The 27,725-nt window shown below is 43.2% G+C and overlaps 1 protein-coding gene across 1 annotated transcript in view; it reads left to right on the plus strand.

Annotated features, from left to right (window-relative positions):
* SCAPER (S-phase cyclin A associated protein in the ER) overlaps nt 1–27,725 on the plus strand; it is a 233,864-nt gene that overhangs the window by 116,969 nt on the left and 89,170 nt on the right. Inside the window, exon 23 of the mRNA XM_019640002.1 lies at nt 1,467–1,593. Coding sequence (XP_019495547.1) covers nt 1,467–1,593 — 127 coding nt within the window. The remainder of the gene's footprint in view (nt 1–1,466; nt 1,594–27,725) is intronic.

Genomic DNA, 27,725 nt, shown 5'->3' on the forward strand with positions numbered 1-27,725 from the left:
AGTGCTAGCAGCCACCCTGTTGGCCAGTACAGGAAGCACGGCCATCACTGCAGCACGTTTCCTTGTCAAGCTCTGCGTGGGACACACTTGCAGCAGTGATCTGAAGGCCTGGTCAGATCAGACAAAGTCACGTCAGAGCTATGGACTGAGGGATGAGTGGAGATTGCCTGGGTAACACAGAGGTGGGGGAGAAGCCTTTCTGGAGATGTGAGCGAGAAACCTTTGCCAAGACCTCAGTGCACACAGGGCCTGTGGGGGAGCAGCCTCCGTGGGAGGGCCCCGTCTCCTGGACTGTAGCAGGAGAAGCAAAGCGGAGTATGGACAAAGGGCAGATAGGCTTGAAGATCTGTGGCCGAAAGTGAGGATTTTCTTCTCCCAGTAGCTTCCAGTTTCTCTGTGAAATATAAGAGCTTCTCAGAGCAAGAGGGAAAACGGAAAGGGGGAGCGTTGTGAAGAGATTGGGGAACGGTGTGCTAAGCCAGTCTTTGTGCAGAGTGGGAAAGTGAGCAGACATGGCTGTTCAGTAAGATCCTGGCCCTGTCTTGTGTGTGGGATGGCTGTTTCTCAGGGTCAGAAATGGAAAGGGCAGATGTAGGCAGACCCGGCTAATATAGGAATGCACGCAGGGCACTGACAGAGCTGCCCGCCGACAGCGAGAGCTGAACGAGCATTGGTGGTTACAGCACTGCCGGGTTTGGAGAGGGACAAAACACGTGTGACAGAGGGACTGTGACACGTTTATAAGGAAGTGATTGCAGTGCTGGCCTGTGGGATCTATCCCAGATAAAAGTGAAATTAACACAACAGGGCCTGGCTGTGCATGGGGTCACTGGACGGATCCCGGAGAGTGTCTGTGAGTGTTTGTGGGTGAGATGCTTGAGCAAGTGGGCAGGAAAGGAGGACTGCCACAGAGGAGCTGAGGAAGTGAAGACTACCGAGACGTGTTCCGTCCGGCCCCCTTGCTAGAATCCCAGTCTAGGTAACGTGTACGTAAAGGACAGGAGCCATGGCAGGCAGTCCCAGACTGCTGGCAAATTGAAACACGGGGACTTGGATATTGGCAGGTCACTTACAAATGCTTATAACAACCACTCGTACCTTGAAGATTCAAAGTCAAAATAGGTAAATCTGCACGGGTTCTTATGCTCATGTTTTCAGCCGTCATACTCTCCCCTCCTCCCCATCTGTTCTGGCTTAAACATCGCGGGGTAACTGATGGCTGCACTGCACTAACTAATCCTGTGGATGGATCCTACTGTCCTTAGTTGGTTGTTTGTGAATAGAAAACAGTACTAGCCTTGGGAGTAGGTTTTTCTCTCTCGCTTCAGGTGCTCTATGGGTCAGTTTTTGATACAAGAATGCAAGTACCTTTTGTTTCAAAATGTTTAGGAAAATGAAATGTTATGTCTGAATCATTAATGTCATTCCCTTTCATTCATTCCTTTTCATTTCATTTTGTATTCAAGGCTTCAGCGATTAGCCAAAGATCTCCTAAAGCAACTACAAGTACAAGACAGTGGGCCGTGGGCAAACAGCAAGGTTTCTGCTTTGGATCGGACCCTAGGAGAGATCGCTAGGATATTGGAAAAAGAGGTACGTAACTCCTCTCCGGCCTCGGGCCTCCATCTTTGCGTCTCGTTCTCATTATGACAGGACACCCGGCTTTAGGCAGACTCTTAGTACATGCATTTCTTCTGTGTTTCCAAAAGCCAATCACCCACTGATGATGGGTGCTTTTTTCTTTTGTTCTTAATTAAATCGAAGTTGTTTTCAGTCGTTTTAATTGAAGTCCTCAATAACAAAAATATGTTCTTTAGGTAATGGTTTTATCAGTCATAGTATTCTCCACACAAACGAAATGAAATTATTTTGAATGCAATTATACTAATAAGGATATACAATTTTACAGCAGAAAATATAAAGCCTTGAATTGTAAAGCTCACAAATCACAGATTTTCACAAAACACCAATTTCCTTCCTGTTCCCAGCAGAAGATTTGGCAGTTTAATGACTTACAGTTATTACATGTTTCAATGACAGTTTAAAACAAAATCCTTTAAAAAATAATTTTAAAAGTCTTTCTTATTCTCTATGGGAAATTTTTAATGTACAGGGAAGAAATAAAACTCCCTGTAATACCCACTATCAACTTTTTATTATATTTTCTTCTGATCCTTTCACTGTACATTTTTTACATCATTTTATCAGGTGAATTTTATCATAAATATTTTCTCATATCTTTAAAAATTCTTTGTAACTGAAGAAGATATGACAGTTTGCACAGTTCGTAGCTCTTAGGTGGTTTCGAAGGTAATCCCAGGTAATGGCCATATTTGTGTATTCGCTGCATTTGTTTTTCTTGGTTTACAATTTGTTATCTAACATTTTATACATAAAAAAGACTGCAGTGATAAACGTAAGTACCGTGAACAGCTGAGAACTCACCGCCTACTTCAGAGGTAGCCTGTTCCCAGTGGGTTCTGCCTCACCTACCCGCCTGCTCCCTCTTAGGGAAACACTGGGCAGAATTAACAGGATTCCAGTTTTGTTTTTTTTAAATAACTTTATTGCTTTATCACAGAAATGTTTTGTTAAATAATATGTTTTTTATTTTGCTTTTTTTGACCTTTATAAAATATCATATTATAGACTGTTGTGAATTATAGTGTTCAAAACTATGGTTCTGAGTTTTATTTTAGCTTATTAATGTGGCTGTTTTTCATTCATTTTCTATAGTGTATGGTGGTTACTTCATTGTGTTAATAGTACATTTTTTTTTTCTGGTCTCCTGACAGTGGTCGTTCATTTTTCAGGAGAGAGAGAGAGAGAGAGAGAGAGAGAGAGAGAGAGAGAGAGAGAGTGAGTGTGTGTGTGTNNNNTGTGTGTGTGTGTGTGTGTGTGTGTGTGTGTGTGAAGAGAGAGAGAGAGAGAGAGAGAGAGCGAGCGAGTGAGAGCGATGCTCACACATTCTTGTGTCAGGGCAAATGAACCAGAATTTCTCTAAAGGGGGCTCCCGACTATAATCTGGTCAGACCGCCTAGAGGACTTGTTAAAACACAGGTCGCTGGGCCCCACCTTGGGATTCGGTGGTCTGGAGTGGGTCCCGTGAACTTGTGTTTCTATCCAGTTCCCAAGTGACACTGCTGCTGGTGCACGGACCAGACTTTGAGACTCGTTGCTCTAGTCTAGATGTGTGCCTCAGGCTGGAATTATGGCCAGCTTTATTCACAGGGTGGCTCAGCTGCCTTTTGCCACCAGACAGAACTGTCCTCTGCAGGGGCCAGACAGGCCGCACTTGTGCCTCGCTCGTCCCTTTCAGTGTCAGAGAGTTGAGACACTGGTTCTTGTCAGACACATGCCAGGTGGTGTTTGGAGGTGGGATATGCCCTGGAAAACCTCTTAGTGTTTTAAAATTAGCTCATCCTGATTATTCGTGTTTCTATAAAGGTGACTTTTACGTTGAACTAAAATACCGCCGTGTGCATTGTTTTACATTGAAGCAATCACTGAATTTTTGAGGAAACAGTGAAATGATCTGTATAAGAAAGGTACTCATTATGGAAATCTCAGTAAAGTTATTTCATTCACAAAGGGGCAATTTATTGGAATACCACCAATTCCTTGTAATTTGGGGAAGAAGAATGCAGTCTGGTTCCTAGTCTAAATGGCCTGTGTCAGGAACCCTGCCGTGAAGTGCCCTCAGAGTACACACTGCAGGACCTCCTCCGAGTTGGAACGTACCTGCAGTACGATCCTTCGGCTCCTTTCACGACCAGAATCCCTTTCACTTAGCCAAGGCAGACTTGCTTTATGTGGAATTCTGTTTGTAGACTTACACAGACATTTAAGTGTAATTCAGCTGATGATATTTAGGATTTCAGTCTAGGAATTGTAAATTACCACTTCTTTTAGTGTGGAAAACTGCCTGGAGTTCAAGCCAAGTGCCCCCTGAAGCACTGGAAGAAAGCCTAGAAGTGACAAGGCTGGGACCAGTGGGCCATGGGCAGGCACTCGCTGAGGGATGGTGAGAGCTGAGCATCGAGCTGTGTAGACCTCTACATTGGCTGCTTTCTCTGGGGCTGGACACAGTTTTCCTTGGATAATGTTCAGGAAGCTCTGAGAACGACTGTGGAGCCACATGGGTTAAACTTGTGAGGCACAAAAACTCTCTTGTAACAGAAGGGATCCGGAAACTGAAGAGGCCTGGGTTACCTTGGGTCTCAGGTCCCTTCTGGCTTTTTGGTTTCTGCGATTCTGTTCAGAAACAAAAAGTCTGTAAGCTTTGTTGCATATGCTATTCTTTTTAGTAAACTTGAGCCACTTTTGTAAGACGAACGGTGGGCTAGGGCTTGCACCAACTCTGTCAACAAAGACATCTAAAATGCTGGAAAAAATAAAAAATAATTTTCTTAAACGCATCAGAAACCCGAAAGAAATTGAAGGATTTACCTGGTTAAGGAAAAAGCAAGGCTTGTGGAAGTTGCGCTTATGGCTGAATTCCGTAAGAGCGTTTGCTGGCACCTGAGTTATGATTGGCAGGCCTCATGACTGAGGGGACACAAGGAAAAGCCCAGGTGCTGCCTGAGGTCTGAAGTCTAATAGGAGACTTGCCATCCACAGAGAGAAGCCATCATAGCCGATTCCCTGATATAACCTGAACCATCTCACCATACCCTCCCAACTGCAAAGAACGCACCTTGGCCCAGTACAGAAGTGACCACCACAGTCCAGCCCTCGACGAGATTTCCAGCCCAAATTCATGTCAGCTGTATGATTTCAAATGCTGAATTGAGTTGAAAGTAGGTCAGTCAGTCAGCAGTCCCTGATTGATTAGTGATGTCCCTAGGAACTTGGGAGAAGGAAATGCAAGTCCCCATTGGAAGAAGACACCTTTACCCTAGGCCTCGGGAACGTCTGTCAAATAATTTTACAAGAACTGTAGCCACGGTCAGGAAATAAGCACAAGGGTAAATAAGTCATAGTGAGTAAGAACATGCAGAAACTAGAAGAGCAAGGCCTTGTAAATATCAGTCACAGATCAGAAAACTGTATTTTTGATCTTTTAAGGACGTAAAAGATAAAACATCTATAGTTATGGACCTAACAGTGGTGACAGAGTAGATCATTCAGAACACTCTTCCCACTGATGACCGTTAATAAGCGAGACAAAATAGAAATGGCAATGGACTCTAACAAAATAGTAAAGAATTATGGGGCCAAGATGGGGGAGCATGGCCTTTTGGGCGAGGGTACAATAGGCGACCCAAAAGAGGTGGGTGACAAGCTAAGCAGTGCTTTTGACGTTGCTGTGAACTGGTGGGGGGGAATGTTGGAGTCAAGACCCTATAGTGATACTCCGAGACCTGGGTTCCTGTCTTGGGGCTGCACTGGGAGAGCGGGCAGACAGGAGGCACTCCGTCACTGTGCGGCTGCAGCTCAGCTTCCAGTCACCTGGGGGCTGGGAAATCCCAACCTCTGAACAAAGAGGAAACATGATCGGGAACTGCGGATACTCCCAGGTGCCTAACAGAAGCCATGGACGGTGTGTTCTGGAGGAAGAGGATGCCAACCTAAGTCTCAGAGTATTTCAACAAAGTTATTTTCAAATACAGTGTCTGACAGAGGAGGAGGATTAGGTGTATACAGGGGCAAGACAACGTGGATAAAAATCAATGGAAATAGACCACCAGGGACTACTGAACCATGCCTACTATGTTCAGGGATATTAGTATTAATTGTTGTGTTTTTTTTTTATAAAGGTAGAGCACATTTGAAAGAAAACAAATTTGAGAACTGAACATTTTAGTAACCAAAATTATGAAAACAGTGCACGAGGTAACAGCAGAATGAACCAGCTGAATTGAAAATTCACGTACCCTAAGATAGGTCATAAGAAAGAAGCCAGAATGGGTAAAGGGTCTCAACCACATGACAGATGGAAACTAGAGTTTTGGTGGTGAGCACAAATGTAATGTGCACGGATGTCGAATTGTCATGTTGTATACCTGAAATAAAAAATAAAAGAAATTTAGCAAAATAAAAGAAGGAATCCAGACTGAAACAGAGAGAAAAGAAGATATGGAAAATACAGAAAAACGTGTAAGAGGCATATAAGTGAAAAGGTCTAATTTATGTATAATTATTCAGGAGTAGAGGAGTGGAGATAATAGGGCAGAAACAGTATTTGGAAGTGATTATCATTTAGAACTTTGTAAAACTTATGAATCAACTCACAGATTCAAGAAGCCCAAGCAGAGAAATTTAAAAGAAACCCACACATGCAGACATGATAGTGAAACTAGAGAAGATAAAATTACCACCAATCTCATTCATGAACTTGGATTCAAAATTCCCAAACAAAATTTTGGCAGACCAATTCATACCATGTAGAAAAAGAATAATATACCCTCACAACGTTGGATTTATTCAGGCTATTCAAGATTGGTTTAACATTGGAAAATCAATCATAGCTTTCTTATATGAACAGAAGAAAAGAGAAAAAAACATGTTCATTTCAAAAGATGCAACAAAAACATTTGGTAAGTAGAGTATCAAATCAATTCATGGTAGTAACCAGGAATAGAAAGGAATTTCCTTATGACAAATTGTATCTACAAAAAAAAAAGGATGGCTGACATCAAAAACTAATAAGTTTAACAAGGCTACTAGACATAAGGATAGAATATAAAAATCAATCGTGTTTATAATATCAAAATATTAAGTATATAGAAGTAAGTCTGTCATGCTCAGGGACTGGAAAACTCACCACAGTAAATATGTCTTTTCTCCTCAAACGGTGAATAAACTCAGTGCAGGCCCAATTAAAATTCTTTATATTGTGAAATACAAACTTTTATTTTGTAGAAGTTGGAATGTAGATTACAAAATTACAATTTGGGATTTCAGTGAACCAATAATGGCCAAGATATTGTTGAAAAAAAAGTAGTGTGGGAGGGTTTGTTGTACCAGGCATCAAAACTCACTATAAAGCAGCAGTAATGAAGATACAAAGATGGAAAAAAAGAAGAAGGGAACGTAACTGAACTCATAAATAAATAGTGCTGTTCAAATGTGTATGGTAGATGCATGACACGTGAGGCCCTCATTTATATACGTATGTATGGAAAAAGGCACTGCCAGGCATTAGGGAGAGGTGTGGTCTGTTTTGTGAATGATGCTATAATGATTGAATATCCTTATTTTTAGAAAATGAAATGACCTTACATCATTAACAAAAACTTAATAACAGATGAACCTTTATGTAAAGAAAGAACAAACTTTTAGGAGTTTACATAGAAAAATATCTTCGTTTTTGTTTTGTTTTGTTTTTAAAGATTTTATTGGGGAATTGGGGGAGGGGAACAGCGTTGGAGAATTGGGGAAGGGGAACAGACAAGTTGCTGTCCTTTCGTTCTTCAGTCTAGTTGTGGAGGACGTCGCTTCACTGGCCCATGTTGGTATTGTGATCATTGCGCTCTTCCTAGGTGAAGCAGTCCCTCACCAACCACTGGACGGCAGCTCACGGTAGCTTACTGCAACCCACTGCAGCAGGGGCTGCAGCCTACACCATTGCCTCATGGCAGCCCAGCTCCAGGTTGAGCTGTTGTTCACCATTTCAGCTATAGAGGGCGCAGCGTCACCGACCCTCATGTGGGATCCGAACCGGGACCCTGCTGTTCAGAGCTGGTGTCCCAAGCCAACTCTTAACCAATGTGCAACTTGGCCGGCCCCTGAAAAATATCTTCTTGACTTTGGGGTTTTGCCTGGACAGGAAAAGGACACAAAAGACACTAAACCATAAAGGAAAGTGTTGATAAATTTGCATTAAAAATAGGAACTTGTAGTCATCAAAAGACACCAGAAAAAGAATATGAAGGCAAACAACAGAATGGGAGAAAATAGTTATATTTCTAATCCACAAATAAGTGGTATCTAGAGTATATAAGGAATTCCTACAACTGAATGAGAAAAAGACAAACAACCCAGTAGGAAAATGGTCACAAGAACAGGCATTCCAAAAGGAGAAAACTAGATAGCCAATAAATGAATGCAAAGATAGTCTCTTTAATCATCAGGAAAATTCAAATGAAAAACTCAGTGATACTGCGCTTCACCAATCAGAATGGCACAAAATAAAGACTGAAAACAGCCAGTATTGGCCAATATCTAGAGCAGTGGGAAAGCTCATATGTTGCTTGGGATACGCTTAAGTTGGCAATTCCGCTTCAGAAAGCAGCGCCCTGTCACCGACTGGAGCTGCAGACAGACAGCATATCATGTTGGAGTTGTGGGTCCACACCCTGGAGGAACCAGGGCGTCTAGGCACCAGGAGACTTGCACACAAGTGTTGACGGCAGCGTTACTTGTGGTGACCCCACACGGGACATAGCCCCAGCCTCCATCCATCGACTGCTGGATGTATCAGTTATGGTGCATTCCTATCGGTGTATATTCACCAACGCGAGGGGATGAGCCCCACTATGGGTAACGACGTGGAAGTACTGACAGTGATAAGTGAGCAGAACATGTTGCCGCACGCGCGCGCGCTCACCTGTATTGTCTCAGAATGTCAGCAACACTATAAAGAAGATAGAAAAATATTTCTCATAAGAACTAGGAAATGATGACCCAGGAGGGTGTGAGGCGTGCTCAGGAAGTGGATGGAGGTGGCTCCTCGAGTGCGTCAAGCTGTCTTTCTGGATCAATTATTAAATTATTCTTTACATTGTACTCACATTTCAAAAAGTTTTCTGACTTTTCTGTACATTTATGTTTTACAACAAAATTACATTAAATATTCAGGTTAAAATAAAAATGTGTCTTCTCCAAAATCCCTTTCTTGCAGAAATGTTTAATTGTTTTAAACAAGAATTTCTAAAGCATTCTGTATATGCAGAAGCATTTTCCTCATTCTTGACATCGTATGCAGTGCAGTCCAGCGAGCGTGGTTTGTGTTTGCGTTGGCTCTCTTTGCTGTTCTGTGACAATGAACATCACATTTCAGTTTGGATGGTAACAGCGTCCCAGAAGCATTCTGTGGGTTATCAGAAACATGAGACATTTGTATGCTGTGACTGTAAGTAAACAGTGCGAGCAGATGGATTGCACGTGGACTTGGCCCAGTTGCCTTTCGTGACTTTGAGTCCTGCCAGATTTAAATGGAGATTCAGCTGTGAATCTCTTGAACCTGAATAAGCAAACCACATAGCTGGCTGCATTCAGAATTGGAAATGAATTGAGAGATGTCATGTCCCATGACATGGGGCAGCTATACCACAGCTCGCTGTGCTCTGGTGTTTTCGAAATTCATCTTGGAAAATTCCAGCAGATACTGTTGAAGGTAGAAAGTTAGAAACTCTTCCCCATACACCCTTTTTTTTTCCTTTTTCCCCTCTGCTTTTGGCCATCCAAATTCTGTGGCCATTTAACACATGCCTAGACTCAGAGGAGAAAAGCCACTGATCCCCAAGAGCTTTCAACCCAATAGTGTTCAAAAAATAGTGCTCAAGCCTTGCTGGACACTGGCCTGTTCACCAGACCTCATGGTTTCATTTGTTTTTGCTTCTCTTATTTTCAGCTGGAATTCTTCAGTTGAGAGGAACTGAAAACATTCGATCCTGGGAACCTCTTATTTTTATCCCCTCACTAAGTTCTCGATTTATGTAGTTGTTTATAGCAGCTGATAAATAACTATATAGTTGTCAGAGGGTGACAGTATATCATATGACCCAAAAGAAAATGAAAGCGCTGCTCATAGCCTCCTCAACTAGCTTGCACTGGAAAACTATAAGGAAAAAGGAATTATTATTTCAGGAATGTGACAGAGGTCTCATTTCTATATGGCTTGTCATTTTAAAAAGAAACAAAGTAGTAAAAGAAAGGAAGAAGTGAGTATGTTTGGTTTTAGGTGGTGGTTACATAGGTGTGTGCAGTTGCCAAAATTCATCAAACCCAATACCGGAATCCGTGCATTTTAGTATATGTTAACTATATCTCAGGACAAAAACCAGTTAGTTAATAGTTATTTCATAGTTTATACTACCTTTGAGATGGTGAGGCTTGCCTTTTTTTAAAACACAGTATTTTAGTCACTATGGCTTCTGTGGAAAGTACTCTTTTAAAAGCAAATAAACTTGTTATAACAATCAGTGATGACTATTGATGATACTAGTTTATAGGAATATTTTTCACACAATTTGTGATATTTTCTATTATGATTATGCAAATTAACTCTGTGTGGACTCTTAAAATTCCTTTTAAAAACCTCTTGCTTTATGTAATAAAAGACACAGAAATTTCCCTAAAACACACTTGCACAGAATAATGAATAATTGGAATGGCAAAAACCTCGTTGACTGTTATTTAAGTGACAGGACATTACCAGCACCCCAAAGCCCTCCCCTCCACCCACATTTCTTTTGCCAGGCATCCCTTTCTCTGAAGAGCTGGACAAACTCTCACTTTGACTTGGGAAACCACATGTATACTGTTCTGTATAGTTTTATCAGCTGAGCGTCCATTCCTAAATAACACGCCAATTTGCTCATTGTTTTCTGGTTGACTTGCAGATTCATTGATCCTGGTTTCTTATCCTGCTTTCTGTTTTGGTGTTTTGAGGTTTTTTGGTATCCACACTCTTTGACTTCATTATCATGTTCTTTGTGGAACTGCGACAGATTTTTGCCTTGTGGTTACCATGTGGCTTACATAAAATATCTTAAAATTATAGCCTGCTATTTTAAGCTGGTCACAACTTCAACAGAATTCCAAAACTCTACACTTTTACTTCTCCCCCCCTTCTATTTTAGGTAATTACTGTTACAGTTCACATATTTTTTTTACTGTGTAACTGCTAGCAGATTACTGAAGTTGTGGCTATTTTTATTCTGTTCTTTTTTGAGCTCTGCCCCTTCATGCGGTCTGTCCTGGTCTTGAGGGGGACCCTGTGTTCCAGGACTCTCAGTGGTGCTTTGCTCTGCAGTAGTTGTTGGTCGTTCTCGTGAGGGGGAATGAAGTGAGGAATGGCCTGTGTCACCGTCCTGGTGAAGCCTCTCCTTTCCTGCATTTTATTTTGTTGTTACGCATTGGCTATCAGAAATAATGCTACGATAAACATTCAGATACAGGTTTTTGCGTCACCATATTTCTTTGGGGCATGTGTCTAGGAGTGGAATTGCTTACTTGTATAGTATGTTCTCTAGTTAACTTTTTGAGAATCCGGCAAGCTTTTCCAGTTTCGTCACATCCTTGTTAATTTCTGCCTTTTTAAATAAAGACATCCTAGTGGATGAAGTGGCATCTCGTTGTGATTTGATTTGCATTTCCTGCGTAACTAATGATACTGAACATCTGCATGTGTATACTGTCTATTTGTATTTCTTCTTTTAAGAACTTTCTGTTTGAATTCTTTGCCCATTTTTTAAACTGGGTTATTTGTTATTGCTGAGTTGTAAGTGTCCTTTATATATCCTGGATATAAATCCCTTATTAACAATGTGATTTGCAATTTTTTTCTCCCATTACTTGGGTCGTCTTTTTACTTTCTTGATGGTGTCCTTTGAAGCCTAACAGTTTCAAATTTGATGAAGATCAATTTATCTAGTTTTTGCTTTGGTTGGTTGTGGCTTTTGTGTCTTAAACCAAGGTCATGAGATTGAGGTCTTAGTTTTCATGGTATTAGGGAATTCCCTACCTGGGGAGTATACAAGCCTCTCCAGAATAGAAACCAGCAAACTGTTTTTCCAGCCTCCCTTGCAGCTTAGCACAGACATATGATCTCAGGCCTTCCATCTAGAAGCCCCAATGCCAGGTTTTGAACCTGAGTCTAGGGCATCTAGAAAGGCACCACGAACAATTCATTTCAGTCAGGGTAGCAGCAGATGCGCCGGTCTCCAGGCTTCAGCACTGGCAGAAGCAGAGGCGAGACACACATCCTTCCGTCCACAGTGCGAGCTGTAGGCCTGTTCCTGCATCATGTCCGCGCTGAAAGCCTCCCTCTCCCCATCACTAGTCCATTCCTGCACTGCATCCATTGTGAGTGAGAATGCTAACTGGGAGCCTGCTTCCCATTATTTTAAATGAGGGAGAAAATGCCTTACATGTCGATCTTAAACCAATTTCCTAAGCTGCACTCAAACACAGTAAAGTGCATATATGAATAATCAACAGTCACGTCAGGATGTAAAATGTTTACAACATCAGAGCAGGTAATATAGTTGTTACCATTTTGCTTTGCATGCAGTGGCACAGAACACATTCCCTTTATTGACAGTGCATTTCTTAAAATGTCTACATGTGATCCATATATATATATATATATAGTCTGGAGTGTAATCCATCTGTATATCACTGTAATTAAAATGCACTGAGTTTGGGGCATATACAAATTTTTCTGTATACCTGTCAGCTGAAAACTTTGAGTTGAGAGATCAGTGTGGTCTGTGAAGTTTGAGTATTACAAACCAAGAGGCCTTCTACCAGGAAGATGTTAACTCATAGCTACATTCATTAGAGGCATGCCTGTTTTTACTGAGTGCCTGAGCTGTGCAGTGTTCCGTACACGCGGTGCCGTTCTGGTCTGCAAGCCCATCTTCTAAATAAAACATGCTTGTGTTTCCTAGCACTGTCCTAGATACCCTAAAACACACACACACACACACACACACACACACACACACACACACAGCGCACTCATGAAAGCAAAATTCTTCCTTTTACTCCTCTGACTTTATGGAAAATGATAAAACATCTCATCAGATGAGTTCTGGATTCTAACCCTAGCTCGGCTGGGGGATAACCCTAGGCATGTCACTTCCCCAGGCCACGATCTCTCTGTAATACAAGAAGTAGATTGAATTAGAAGATCTCTAGGGTTCTGTCCAGCTCTAAAATTATTTGTTTTGCTTCAAACACTTCATGTATGCAGATCATGCTAGTAGAAAATATTCCAATGAGTGAAACAGTTTGTAAAGCTTCTCTCTTCTAGAAATGGAGAATTTTCCTGAACAGTTTTTATTCTGTAAGAACTCTTAGGAAAACCCAGGTGTTCCTATTAGTTAGAAATTATATACTGATCTTACAGGGTAGAAAGACAGTGATCAAAAATTGTTTTTATATCTATTTGTTGATTTAATGTATGTTACCAGTAAGGATTAAGGGAAAGCACATGATGCACAAAATTCACCTTCTGTCGTGTGTGTGTGTGTGTGTGTGTGTGTGTGTGTGTGTGTGTGTGTGTGTGTGTCTTGGCTGATGTAATATGTGAGAATGGGAATTCAGAGCAGCAGTGTTAATAGGCAAGCCCTCACTGGAGTATTTTTTTCTTTTGCGAGCATTACTCTGCCACCAGTGAAGTCTCATTATTTCTAAGTGTCCTAATCAATAAGGTCAGGGAAGATTGATTTCAGGAGCGGCCACTGTGTTTATGACAAGAAGCGCATCGAGTCATTTATGGGAGTGGGCAGTAATTCTCCTGGTAACTAGCAAGTCAGAGATCCGTAAGCCCGTCTGACATGTCTTCAGGAGGCGAAGAAAATCTCAGTGGCGTCCATCACTGACAGAGGAGGAGGCTCATATTGTTAATTGAATTTCCCTAAAGAGAACAAAAATATACTGCCGTGTGGGGGAAGGGGAGAAGGAGCAAATCCATACAAGTCTCCAGTATGAGTCGCTTGCATTGATTTTCCTCTGCTAATGGCCTGCGGTGGATACACAAGTGTCCTTAGAAAATACACAGTTGATTACAGCAGCCCCTTTTCACTTTAGACTTTCAGAATTGCAGCAACAGTGTTTCAAATAAAAACATGTATTTAAATATCGGTGATTATAAAATAAAACATTTTAGTTCTGACCTATTAAAATAACGTGTGTTATGGAAAATGGGTGACACTTAAACCTCTATTCATTATCTACTGTGACCGTCATTAAGGACCAGACAATATTCTGAGATCTAGAGTATTGAAGTTTATCAGGCTGCTCCTCTGATCCGGGGATGCCGAGGGTCACAGAGCCTTTTATACAGAACAAGAATCTTGATTACTACTATACTGTTGATTGTTAAAAGCAGTTAAGCGATACAGAAATACATAAAAGAATAAGTGAAAGCTTCCTCCTACCCCTCTTCTCAGACATTAACAACTTTTAACAGTTTGGCAAAAGTCTTGCCATACATTTGTCTGTGTGTATATCCTGTGCACACGCACGCATGCACACACGTACACACACCCCATTTTTTTCTCATTAGAGGAATACCTTTCTGCGTGTGTTGGTAGCCCGTTCTTTTCAGCTGGTAGGATACTGTGAGTATTATCCCATGTCAGCACATGAAGAACTAGCTAGTTCTCTCCTTTTTAATTAGCTAGGGGGTTTTATTTTGAAAAATGGCCACACATGGCTTAGAAAAATTAAGCCATCCAAACGGGAATACAATGAAAACGAAATCCATCTTTTACTTTATTTACCCTGGGACACCTTTTTAAACGCTCTGGACTTTTCCATGGAATATTTGTGCCAGTAACTTAGGTAACCATTTCTCTACTGACGGACGTTTGTTTGGATTGTTTAGGGGTTTTGCTTTTTCAAAAAGTGCTTCAGTTGTTGTCCGTGGACATCTACCGTCTTGGACTTGGGCTTTGTTTCCAGGTTAGAATTACTAGAGGTGGCATTGAAATTTTAATTAAAAAAAAAAAAGCCAGATTATCCTTCAGACATGTTAAAAGGTAGTAACCTTCTTAGCCAATGTAATTGGAAGCAGTAGTTGGTCGGTTAAGCCTCAAAGGCAAACTGAAGAAGTCGTGCTAACACATGTTAGGTTTGTCCTCATTCACCAGGGGAGCATGGCTTCGCGTTGTGAGTCATTTTCTTCTTTGGAATTCCGTGTAGTTATTCGTACACAAGTACGAATCCCTGTCATCCAATACCTACAAATTTCACTTCCTAGTTTTTTAAAGTGCAAAACAATCCAAATTCATGATCAGTCCTCTAGATTTTTACATCGCTTCTCCCGTTTTTTTCACGTGTCCCCCTTACACCTAGTTTGCTGGTAGTTTTGTGCAGCACTTGCCATTATTGAATCTTTCTGAAGCAATCGATTTAGTTTTCATAGAAACTTTTAATTCTAATATGTCATTAACTTACTTGACATTTAGTTAAATTATATAATGTGGTGAAGAGTCGATTGACATACCCTTGTTTGGGACAAGACAGAACCTATTCGTGGTAACACTCAGAGGTGAGATTCACTGGGGGGGCAGGCATCGGGCTGCGTGTTTTATAGAGGAAGAGGAGTGTCCCTTAATCCATCGTTTTGGCTCAGTGCAGGCCAGGTACAGAGAGAAGGTGCTCGAATGCCTGTCTGGTTTGCAAGCATTCCTTGCACGCATCCTTGCCGACGGTGGGCATCACTAATCCATAGCGCGTGTTAAAGCTGGGACGTGTTTGCCAGTGAACACCAACAGCGAGACCCGGACATCAACTGAGCATCTACACTGCCAGCACTTTGGGCTGTTGTCTCGTGAACTCGTCACAGTAATCCTATAATGTCAGATCTAATGTTATTCCCATTTTTAAGAAAAGACATGGAGACACAGAGAGATTAACTAATTTGGCCAAGGTCACACAGCAAGTGGCAAAGCTAAGAGTCAAAGATATTTTTAAGATTTTTTTTTTAATGATACAACTCATTTATTTATTTATTTATTTTTAAGATTTTATTGGAAAATTGGGTAAGAGGAACATTGTGTTTTTCCAGGACCCATAAGCTCCAAGTCAAATTGTTGTCCTTCAGTCTTAGTTGTGGAGGGTGCAAGCTCAGCTCCAGGTCCATTCGCCGCTTTCATTCTAGTTGGGGGCAGGGTGGGGGGCACAGCCCACCATCCCATGCAGGAGTTGAACTGGCAACCTTGTACAGCTGAGCCATTCGGGCGCAGCTCACTGGCCCATGTGGGAATTGAACCGGTGGCCCTGTTGCTCAGAGCTTGCGCCCCAACTAACTGCACCACCTGGCTGGCCCCTTTAAGATGTTTTTATTTGACATATAAGTTTACTGCATGAATGAGATAAATTCAGTATTTCAATGACATAGTCTTACAATAAATTAGAACATTCTGGCAAAATACAGCAGTGGTCTCTGTAGTGTATAAAATGTATTTGCCTTGTCTGACATATCTTACAAAATGGTTTGTAGCATGTATTCAGTAAGTCCAGACTGAGCCTACATGGTACTTGCCTGTTTTTACAATCGTTGGAAGAGAACCACAGAATGTTAGAAGTCATGTGACCGTAACCATTATGTAGTGAGCTCTCTCACTTGTTTGTGACATGTGAGTGGGATATGCTGATGCTTCGAGTTTGGAAGGGCATCAACTGTAGATTCAAACCGGAATTTCCTGTACTAGTACAAGAAGGTGACATGGCCGTGGAGTGGGCATGAGAAACGATTCTGTGTGTAAGCAGAAACGGATTAAGCAGAAACGTTACATCCGTTTCTGTAGACCTCCTCAGCGCGTCTCTCTAACTTGTTTTCCTAGTACAAGTCAATACTGTGTGTCTTCACATTGAGTTTTACCTCTTCTATAGTCAGTATCCAATCCTAAGTGAGGGAGACAGACGCACTTCACCTTTCTAAGCCGTAGTTGCTGGAAAATGTGTTGTTTGGTAACACCCTTAATTGAGGGCAACCTTGGGTTTTCACATACCCCATCTGCAAGATGATGCTTTTGGCATTGCAGTTTCAAAAGAAAAAATACTCTGTACCCTATGCTCTTAAGGTTTTTCTAGATGGAAAATACTAGTAAATGGCAAACTTTGTCGATTAAAAATGATCTGCAGATCCTGCTGAGTCCTTGTATGAGTATTTCTGTGGGACATGTTTTGAGAACCAGAATTACAAAACGCATGTTCATCCAGCTTTTTTGAGATGCTCCTCCTCTTCTTCCCTTTTTTTTGAGAGCTCTACGTTGGGGTCAAGTCCTCAGGCGTGTACAGTGCTCTCAACTCAGTGGTGAAGGAGAGGGCTGCAGTCCCTTCTCCACTGGGCTCCTGGCCAGGCGAGGAAAAGGAAGGTGGTCACAGTGATAACACTGAGCGTGGTGTGCTCGGGGTAGATCCCCGTTTTTCTGATTGGAAATCTCTGTGGCAGAATTAACGACTAGAAATCCCGTTATGAAAAGCCCCAGCATATGCGTCGTATCCTCTGGAAGCCTTCGCAAGCAGGCCGCCCTGCCCCTTCCACAGTCACTCACCCACTCGCTGGGTCCGCCCCAACTCCTGAGCTGCCTTCATCCCATCCTACTAGACTTACATTAATGTGTCATCGTGGTTCTCAACTCTGCCTCGGAGTTCATCAGGAATTTCTAAGAAGTAAATAGATGACAGGCTGATTCTCTCTTCTTTGTTTTGTTTTACATTTTTCATCATAAAAATTAACATGGAAAAGCTGCTAGGGACCACCAGAGACTTACCAAATAAAACCCTTCACCAGTAGTATTCAGATGCAGCCCGGGTTGAGCATCAGTGCTCTCCCAGAATCGTTCATCTGCTTACTGTCTTCTCAGAGGATTGCAGAGACTTGGAGCCTCCGTTAGCCTCTGTGTCCCGGGAAGCTAGCCCAGTGTCTGTCAGGTTACTAGATCCTCAGGCTCACTGAAGAAGCCACAAAATGAATGAACGGAGAAGATTTTTCAGTTCACTAGGAGTTTGTAGATATGGCAGGTCCTATGTAAAGGTCTGACCTATACTGTTCCAGTTTCTTTGAGGGTAGACTGAAAGGTAGGCCCAAATGCACACCTTCATAGACGAGGCGTTAGGAAGGCTTGCTTGACTGTAGAGATTAAGATTATTCAGCTTCAGTGCACAGGTGAGTTGTGAAGGGTGTGGACTTCCTTCCATAAGATGGTAGCTAGAAATGTTGAGCTGTACATGAGATGTACTGGAGATGTAAGCACAGCTCTCCATGATGTGTTAGACTTTGGAGCCAGGACAGAGTCGGTGGAAGAGGGTAGAACAGCTCAGTCCCAGGGTGAACCAGCTAAGATTATAAAGGATGTACAGGAGGCTGCTCCCGTGGCTTCTGGGTCTGAGGCGTCACGGGCTGAGCACCTTGACTGATGATGACGAAGGCAGGGCCAGGGCCGAGGCGGAAGGAAGGACCACCAAGCTGTGCCTGGTAGAAGCGGCAAGCCGATGGGTCAGGAAGTGCGAACTCGAGTGTTGCTGAGCCCCCTCTTCTCCCCGTGCCGGTGTGTTCCGGACAGGCAAGGTTCAAAGGAGCCGTAGAGGGCTTAACACATAAGTAGCGCTCTATGACAGACAGCACTCAGCTAACCAAGCGGGAAGCACTCACGCTTCCTCTTGGATGTTTCACATGTTTCACAAAATGAATCTAGTGGTTTTGACTTGAAATATAATGGTGCAGTATGAATAAAGCTATGTCAGTTTTTATTTTAGCTGATATGATCGAGGTAAAATATACAGATTCTTTTGTTTTCATTTTTATAGTAGAAATATGTCCCTTCTCCAGTCTTTACAAAAGGTCTTTGCAATGCCTTTTACATATTGAAAATATTGGCCGAATGACTGAAGATTAATCATAATAAGTACACTAGAAAAAATTAAGACTGTAATTTTCCATATAGTGTCATATGAATTGCCTTATATAAAATGTATAAAATAATTTAAGTGGTATCTCTTGTGAACTATAAGAAGCCAAATCCTCGGTTTTGGACTCTGATTTAATATATTTGTTACCATGTCTTGAAGTGACCCCCGTTCCATTTTACAAATACTTTTTTACATATTTAGAAATAAAAGAATACATCTGTCCTGCATGTTAAAAGCCTTCGTTAAGCTCTAAGTATATGTAGCCCAGGAATACAAAGGCGGGACTGTAAACATTTATGGATTGTCACAGAAGTTTGGCCAGCAGTATTCCAACCGTATAATTTATAAATGTGAAAAGAATCTGATGGAAGCATATCATTTGCAGTGATGAGGGAGCTGGATGTGGTTTGCAGCGCCATCTTCACTTAGACACACCTTCATGTGTCCAGAGAGGTGGCCTGCCCTGGCCGCACTGGGCTGGCTCAGCTCCGGGAGAGTCACGGAGAAGCAACGGCAGGCATGTCCCAGAAAACGAACTGACCAAGTAAAGAAGGGGCTCAGTGCATTTTAGAGAAAATTGCTTATCAGTTTTACGCTATACTCTTTCACTTAAAATCATTGAAAAATCAGAAGTTAAGTTTAACAGATTTTAAAATTATGCTCCAGTTACAAACTGTCCTTTAGAGTAAAGAGAAAATTGTACCGTTTTTCTACATGTTTCTAACTCTGCGCTCTCATGTTACTCACTCTTGCCTCAACTAAGTTGCGACAGTATCTTTGATGCATATGTTCTGAAGACTGATGACGACAGTTATGACCTCCCAAAGCTGCTCCCTTGGTGACCACTAATGGTTTATCTACTGTCAAACAAGATCTTTGTTTTCTTGATTTTAGATAAATTTGCAGCCCACTGCCTCACCAGTCATGATGTCAGTTGTTTACATTTCAGCAAAATGTTTGTCGTAACTTTCAAATACAGGGGAACTGTAGACAGACGGTGTTTATCACATTGCAGAGACTGTCAGAAGCAGTTGGCCTCAGCACAACTGAGTCGAGCTCAGCGTTTACATTTTAATCTGCAGAGTGTCAGGCCTGTTCACCATAGTGGCCAATTGCAGCCCAAGAAGATGAATGACACCAAATTTTTACACTAGTTGCCATCTATTGCTCTCAATTAGTCTTTTCAGAAAATGCTGCACAGATGATGGTTGAAGGGTGAGAAGAGGCCATTCCAGCACTGGAAGTGATAGCATCACCCTTTTGGTTAACAACCCTCTTCCAGCAGTGAGCGTGTGTGGGGCGGAACACGCGTGCAGAATGGCTTCCTCCAGCCACCGTCCTCCCCAAAGTCTCCAGTGAGGTCGGGGACGTGTGCCGACAGGTGCGCAGAGGACGGGCTCTCACAAAGGAGGAGGCCTGTGCTTGCACTTGGATCATGTCAGCTGTGTGTCCATTTCCGAGACTCGCTCATTTATTGACCAGGGGCAAGGGGCAGTGTGTAAATGACTTTCACGTTGCTTAAGCTAGGTCCGCCCATAGGTGGGTGCCAAGCGATGTCAAAACACGTAATTTAGGGGACCTCACACTTATGGCCTCCCTAAGAGTTCTTTCGTTCCCGCCCCTTCAAGGACGTCGTCACTTGTGGATCAGAACAGAGTCCTCTGTATGGAGCCTGCATCTTGTACCTTTCTGCATTTACTTGCAGTGATACTTGTTACAGATCCTCCTTCCCTCTTCACATCTCTGTCTGCTGTGTTCTTCAAGATGCTTTCCTGTAGAAAACCTGAGATTAATTTGATCTTGATCCTTGGAGTATACAGTGAGTGGTCCAGACCCTGAGTATACTTACTGAGAGAAAATGAATGTGTGACGGATAGACTGATGAATGAAAAGTCAACAGTAGCCTGTACCCTTAAGAGAGAGAGTGTGGTAAACAGGAAAATAAGTGATGGGAGAATGATCTTAGTGGAAGCTGATACCGCTGGTCATATGTTCCTCCCACTGTCAGCGTTGTCATCTCTGTGACAAGGGAGAGCAGGGCCACAGAAATGAGAAGCCTCGGCGTCTTGCCTCAGGTGTGCCCTCCCCTGAGTGTGTGCGCTTGGGAAGGATAGAACCCCTGAGCCTCCATTTCCTTTCCTGGGAAGCTATGGTTTTGAGGGTTCCTCCAGCTCTCTTAGAGACAAGGGTGCGTGACCATCCTGTTGTCTGGGAGCCCTTTGGGCAGCTGGTGCAAACCTCATTATAGTCTGCACGGCTGCCTCCAGCGGTGTCCTCACCCCTGCAGACCACCTCCCTCTCGGACTCTTACCCTTCCCTGAGAGTGAAGGATTTGAATCGCGGGCTTACCGCGGACGCCTCACTCAAATGCTTGTAAAGGCTTTTTTCCCTGGCCGCTTTTTGCTTTTCTTCATTTTCTTCCAGATTGTTCTAAATTAGGGTCTGTCTGGTTGTGTCACAATCAGAACACAGTGCCTGGAGCCTAAACATGTCTGTGCGTCTACATCGAAGGAACCTTTTCTTCATTGATTAATAACTTTGATGAAATGAGATTCATATGAGTAACGTTAACTGAGCATCACACCCAGTAGCTGACTTCCAAGTGCCTCTTCTGTAACTTGATTGTGAGCTGTTACCATGATGTTGAGTTTCTGATGGTTTGTCAGGCTGGTTACTGTGAAAGAATATCATCCTAAAGTTCATTCTGCCTTTGAGGCACATTAAGAAATGTTTTTAATTTTACAGGCTAATATTGAAGCTGATTAGTTTGTAGAATAAATCATTCCTGTGTATACAGCAGCGAGATATAAAAACAAAAATCCTAACGTCCCTTGGGCTGTGCTGAGGGCTGCACAGTCACGGCCAAGTGGCTTTCCATCGTTTGACCCAGCAGGATGAGCCTTGTGGGGTTTCAGGACCATGGCCACATCATTCAGCGAGAACCTAAACACTTTTGTTCTCCTCTGGTCACCGCAAAGCACCATTACAGGAGACTATGAAATAGGGAGTTTTCAGCAGCAGAACCAGAAATCGGTGGGATCTCAGAACAGAGGCACCGTTCCTCCAGCCCCATGGTGTCAGCTGGACTAATGCTCATGTAGGCATCATGCTTTCCTAAGAATCTTTTTTGCTGCGTTTGTCGCATGAGCACATCCTTGTCTAAAAGTTGGACTAAAGCTGATGGGCCAGCGAGAGCTGGGATGAGGACAAGGAAACCGAGGGTACCTGCTGGGGGTGGCAGGTGGGAGAGAGCTTATGTGGAGAAAGATGTGTGTGGTTGCAGAGCGATCACTTGCATGGAGCCTGTTTCTCTTCTGTGCCCTGATGCCAAAGGGACAAGGCATCTCCCAAGTAAAAGAGCGTAGACACAGCCAGTCCTCCAGGTCACTGACTCCACTGAGGACTGGTGGATAGGCCCCTAGCTCTCTGGGCAGAGAAGAAGGCACCTCTGGGTAACATGATGAAATAGGTGCAAACTGACCATCATAAATAACACGCACTTTGTGCCGGTCACCATTCTCAGTTCTTAACGTGTATTAACAGTTATCCTTCCAGCAACCCTGTTGCTCTTCTCATCCCCATTTTACAGATGAGTAAACTGAGACACTTGTCCAAGGTTCCACAGCAGATAAGGGGTGAACCAGAGGCTAAAAACACAGCTTGCTGCCAGAGTCCATGCTGTGTGCTGACTAAAGCAAGTGGGTTTTTATCTTGCTGCCTCTTCCTTGCCTGAGCACGTGTCTGGATGTGACTGTCCCTGACTCACTCGTCAGAGAGCACTGGGACTGTCTTCACACACCTTCATAAGCCATAACTATAGTCGTCATATTTCAATCTCAGAAAGATGCCTCTTTGTAGCGAGTTTTTTTCCAGCCCAGGAAGGAAAACAGGCATCTCATCCCACGTGGCTTGATCTGATTCCCTCTCCCGCCCTGCATACTCTAGGAGCTGCATGCCCTCACCTTTCGCTCATGTATTCATGAGAAATGCCAGTGTTCTTTTTTATAAACTTATTGATTAAATTTATTTGGGTGACATTAATTAGTAAAATTATGTAGGCTTCAGGTAATATATCATCTGTGTATTGCATGCATTGTGTGCTCACCGCCCAGAGTCAGCTCTCTTTCCATCGCCATATATTTGACCCCGTTTACGCTCCTCTACCACCCCTCTCCCCACTTATCCTCTGGTAACCACTAAACTGTTGTCTGTGTCTACAGCTTTTATTTCCTAGTTTGTCTTGTTCCTTTGTTGTTTTCAATTTTATATTTCACATATGAGTGAAGTCATGGTTCTCAACTTTTTCTCTCTGATTTATTTCGCTTAGCATAATCTCAAGATCCATCCATGTTGTTGCAAATGGCATTATTTCATCTTATGGTAGAATAGTATTCCGTTGTGTGTATACACTACACCTTCTTTACCCAGTCATTTATCGAAGGACACTTTGATTGTTTTCATGTCCTGGCCACCGTAAATAAAGCTGCCATGAACATAGGGGTATATATATCTTTATGGATAAATGTCAGATTTTTTGGATAGATACCCAGGAGAGGGATTGCTGGGTCATGTGGTAATTCTAGTCTTAATTTTTTTGAGGGACCTCCATACTGTTTTCCATAGCAGCTGCACCAGTTTACATTCCCATCAACAGTGTGTGAAGGTTCCTTTTTTGCCACAGCCTCTCCAACACTTGTTATGAATCTTGTTGATGATAGCCATTCTAACTGGTATGAGGTGATATCTCATTGTGGTTTTGATGTGCATTTCCTTAATAGCTATTGAAGTTTGACATCTTTTCATGTATCTGTTGGCCGTTTGTCCTCTTGGGAGAAGTGTCCAGGTCCTCTGCCCACTTTTTTTTTTTTTATGTTTCACCCCCATTTTACATTTACTTGCATGACTCCCCAGTGTCAGGAGCTAGATCTGATCCATCGCTCCCTTCATGCCCTTGGCCCAGGCCGCTGCCCACTTTTTGATTGGATTGTCTTTTTTTGTTGTTGAGTTGTATGAGTTCTTTAAATGTATTGTATATTAGCCCCTTACTGGAGGTATTGTTTGCAAATATCTTCTCCCCTCTGGTTGTTTGTCTCTGTATTGTTGATGGTTTCTTTTTGCTGTGCAGAAACTTTTTAGTTTGATATAGTCCTATTCATTTATTTTTACCTTTACTTCCCTTCCTTTTGAGATGAAATTCATAAAATCCTCTCTGAACCCAAGGTCCATAAGTTTACTACCTATGCTTTCTTCTATATAATTTATTGTTTCAGGTCATATGTTTAGGTCTTTGATCCATTTTGAGTCAATTTTTGTTTATAGTGACAGATAACAGTCTAGTTTCATTCTTTTGCACTTTCCAGTTTCCCCAACACCATTTATTGAAGAGGCTTTCTTTTCTCCATTGCATGTTTTTGGCTCCTTTGTCGAAAGTTATCTGCCCCATATACTGAGGGTGCCAAAAAAAAAAAAATACGTACAAGTGGACACTTTAGTCAACAGTTTGCCATAATCAGAAGTGTGTGGACACTGATGGTAACCACTTTGAGCGCCTCTTGTAATTGCAGAAGTCAAATGTGACTTGTATTCATCTTTTGTTATTGGTATATATTATTACAATTTTAATAGAGTTTTCCTTTCTTAAAATGTGTATACGTTTTTTGGCACCCTCTGTATATGTGGGTTTATTTCTGGGTTTTCAGTTCTATTCAAATATCAATATTTTTGAAGGCTAACATATTGATAACCAACTTTTTAAATCTGAAACGTAGAAACTCCTAACCTAAATTTGTGTTTTAACTTCAATTAAATAATTGCTTTTTATCTATATAGCCCCAAACTGATTTATAATTATATACTCTGTGGTTTGTGTTAAACACACACACACACACACACACACACACACACACACACACACACACACACACACATACAACTTGTAAGTTCTTCAATTACAGGAAACGAGCCTCCTGAATATTTTGTTGCATTATTATATACCTTCCTCCCTCTGTCTCTCCCCTCCTTCCTTTCTTTTCTCTTTTGCCTTCCCAGCACTGGAAGTCGTTTTGTGACCAGTGGCACATAATTCATGCATGATGGTGATGATTTCCAGAAATGTAGCCATTCCCAGGAAACCGATGCGGTCCGGTCCCCCAGTGCACCCGGAACCCGTGTGCAGGGACGCACAGTCACCACGTCATCGTTTGGGGAAAGCACAGGAAGCCCAGAGCCTCATGGGTATTATGCTAAAGGGCTTAGTAAGTTTGCCGTAGTGTCTCGGGCACAGGCCTTCCTGGACAGTGGAGCCCACTTCCTGATGCCTTTAGACCACATGTAGATAATTTGGGTTTGAAAGGTTGAGAACATGAGTTCCCAAGGGTCAGTGCTCACTCCTCTTTCGAAAGAGTACAGTGACCGGAGTCATGGGATCCCTGAGAGTAGGACTCACGTGGTCATGAGCCAAGGAGTTACATGGTCACTGGAAAGCAGAGAGCGGTGAGATGACTTGGCTGATGGGTGCAGACTTCATTGTGACAGCCCTGCTTTCCACCCGGGAAAGGGTTTCATCTGTGTCCTGAATATGGCCTCAGGAGAGCGTGTGCCTGCATTTCTGACAGCTGTGGTAGACGGCAGCTCCTTAGGAACCGTGTCGCTCAGCTGTGTGTCAGACCCTGGCCGCAGGCGCTGCCGTCTAACAGCTGGCTGCGGAAACAAATGGGAAGAGGCGGATACAATGCAGGGTGATAAGCTGCACAATGGCAGGTCTTGCTTCCAGCCTGCTACCTTCAGTCCGTTCTCCGCACATAGTCCAGAGGGGTCCGGAAGTCCGACTGCATCACTGCCCCACCCAGTTCCCTCCAGGGGCTTCCCAGTGTGTTTAGGGGAAAGCTGTGGTGCTTACAGTGGTCCAGAAGGTTGTAGATTTGCCCTACTTTTTACATCCCTGATGCGGTCTTCTTACTACTCCCATCCCCCAGCCACTCAGTCGGCTGCAGCCTGATGGGCCTTGCTGTCCCTCAGGATGTCAGCACTCGGCTGCCCCAGGCCCTTTGCACTACTTCTTCTGTCTTCCTGGGGGTCTTTCTGCAGAGAGCGCTCAGGTCATTCCTTCCCCGCTCAGGTCTTGTCTCAGATGTCATCTTCTCTGGAGGCCTTCTCTCACCTCCCTGTTTCAAATTACACACTCCTGCCCCAGCACAGCCCCGGCCCCTCCCCCGCCCTCTATGTTTCTCTGTAGTCCTGATCACCACCTGACATTATTTACATTGTTGGTGACTTTCGGCCCCAACTAGAATATGCTTTTCATGGAAGTAGGGATGTTTGTCTGTCTTATTAGGAACTCGTGAGTCAGTCAGTGAAGGAAAGTTATGCACAGGGTGCTGTGTGAGCTCCGAGAAGACTTTCAAGTTCCAGTGAGGCTCAGATGTGACAGACAAGTGGGCAGTTTTTACCAGAATGTTCCAGGCAGAGAGAGCAGCACTTGCAAAGACCCCGAGAAGCACAGAAGCGTGTGTGGCACTCGAGTCATTCGTCATAACTGGAACATAGCATGGGTGGAGGCGTACGCAGTGATGCTGGAGAGACCAGATAGGAAGGGCCAGCTAGAGACAGCCGTGCCACTGAAGGATTCCAGACAAGCCTTGTGTTTTGTGTGCAAAGGTCCTTCGGGCTCAGTGCGGTGAGTAGACTGGAGGAGGCCAACTTGTAGAGGAGGCTATTTGGGACATTGAAATGAGATGGTGGCAGACTGAAGTAAGCTGACAGTGGTAGATATGAGAAATCAATGCATTTGAAAAGTATTTAAAAGACAAAACCACTGTTGGCTGTGAGGACTAAGGGAAAGGAAGAAGGTAAAAGTGGAGTGAGTGCCTTTCGGGTCAGGTTTACGAGAGAGAAGCGACCAAGTCCATTGTGGACATATTCATGTGCTTGTGGGACAGTTATCTGGCTGGCACGTGAGATGCTTAGGGGACAGTCAATGAGAAACCCCTGGGGCTTAGAAGAGGCCCCTGGGCTGGCGGTACAGATCTGGGGTCAGCAGCATAGGTACAGTGCAGAGAGCAGCAGGAATAGGGAGTGAAAGGCAGTCAGGAGGGGGAACGCAGAGGATAGAGGCCTGAGGAGGGGCGTTCCAGACTGCGGGGATTGGCCCATGGCCAGCTTGTTAATGGCCCGCAAACTACGAATGGCCTTTACATTGATTCATGAATGCATTTTACATAATAGCCTTGCTTTTGCCTCTTAGCCTGCAAAACTTAAAATCTTTGCTATCTGGTCCTTCAGAAAAAAGTATAGCCGTCAAAGACAAAGATAAATGTTAGTGAGAAGGATGGGCGACTCAGAGGAGTGGAGTGTCGTGTAAGCCAAAGGGAAAGGCGGGGTCTTCAGATAGTCTTTCTCCAACTCAGGTTGGAGTAGTGAATTTCCGCACAGACACATCTATTCTGCTGCAAATTCATTGCAGTAATAAAAAATATTTTACAATAAAATTAAGAGACTATAGCCAGGTCAAAAACAAAATTGAGATTTCTGTGCAGAGGGACAAAAAGTAATAAAAGGGCAGAAACCGCAGTTCTGGGGCGCCCCGTGCAGAGGCCCGGTGGGAACCGGGATTAAGCCCCTGTGGACCAGCAGGTTGCGCCCCTTACAAGGCCCTGCTCACAACCTACGGTCACACCTTGAAGTAGAGACCTTTCCGCGCATGAAAGGTGATGAATAAAAGCTGCTTACCACTACGAGTGCCGCAGCTCATAGGAAGCTTCCGGTCTAGGCAGGGAGACACTGCACAGCCTCCCTGAAGCAAGCCACCTGCCTGCTGTCACTGAACCCTGAACTGTGCCCGAGGTAGTGCTGCAGCCCCAGCCTGTGGCATGTCACTTATGTGACCTGAGTCGCTGGGTGATCAGGGAGGCGACTGAAGCTGCTAGAGAGGGAACATAGAGGGCGAGGCAGGCGAACACAAAGCACCTGTCACTCCAGTGTGGCTGCAGACCAAAATTACAGACATTAATACATCCTGTGTTAGTAAAGGAAGCCAGGAAACAGTTTTTAAAAGTGGAACAAGCATTTATAACAGGGAAAAATAATTTTATAAAACCAACTGAGAAAGATTTTTAAATATATTTAATATG

This window comes from Hipposideros armiger, unplaced genomic scaffold (assembly GCF_001890085.2).
Source record: "Hipposideros armiger isolate ML-2016 unplaced genomic scaffold, ASM189008v1 scaffold_48, whole genome shotgun sequence".
NCBI classification, from domain to species: domain Eukaryota; kingdom Metazoa; phylum Chordata; class Mammalia; order Chiroptera; family Hipposideridae; genus Hipposideros; species Hipposideros armiger.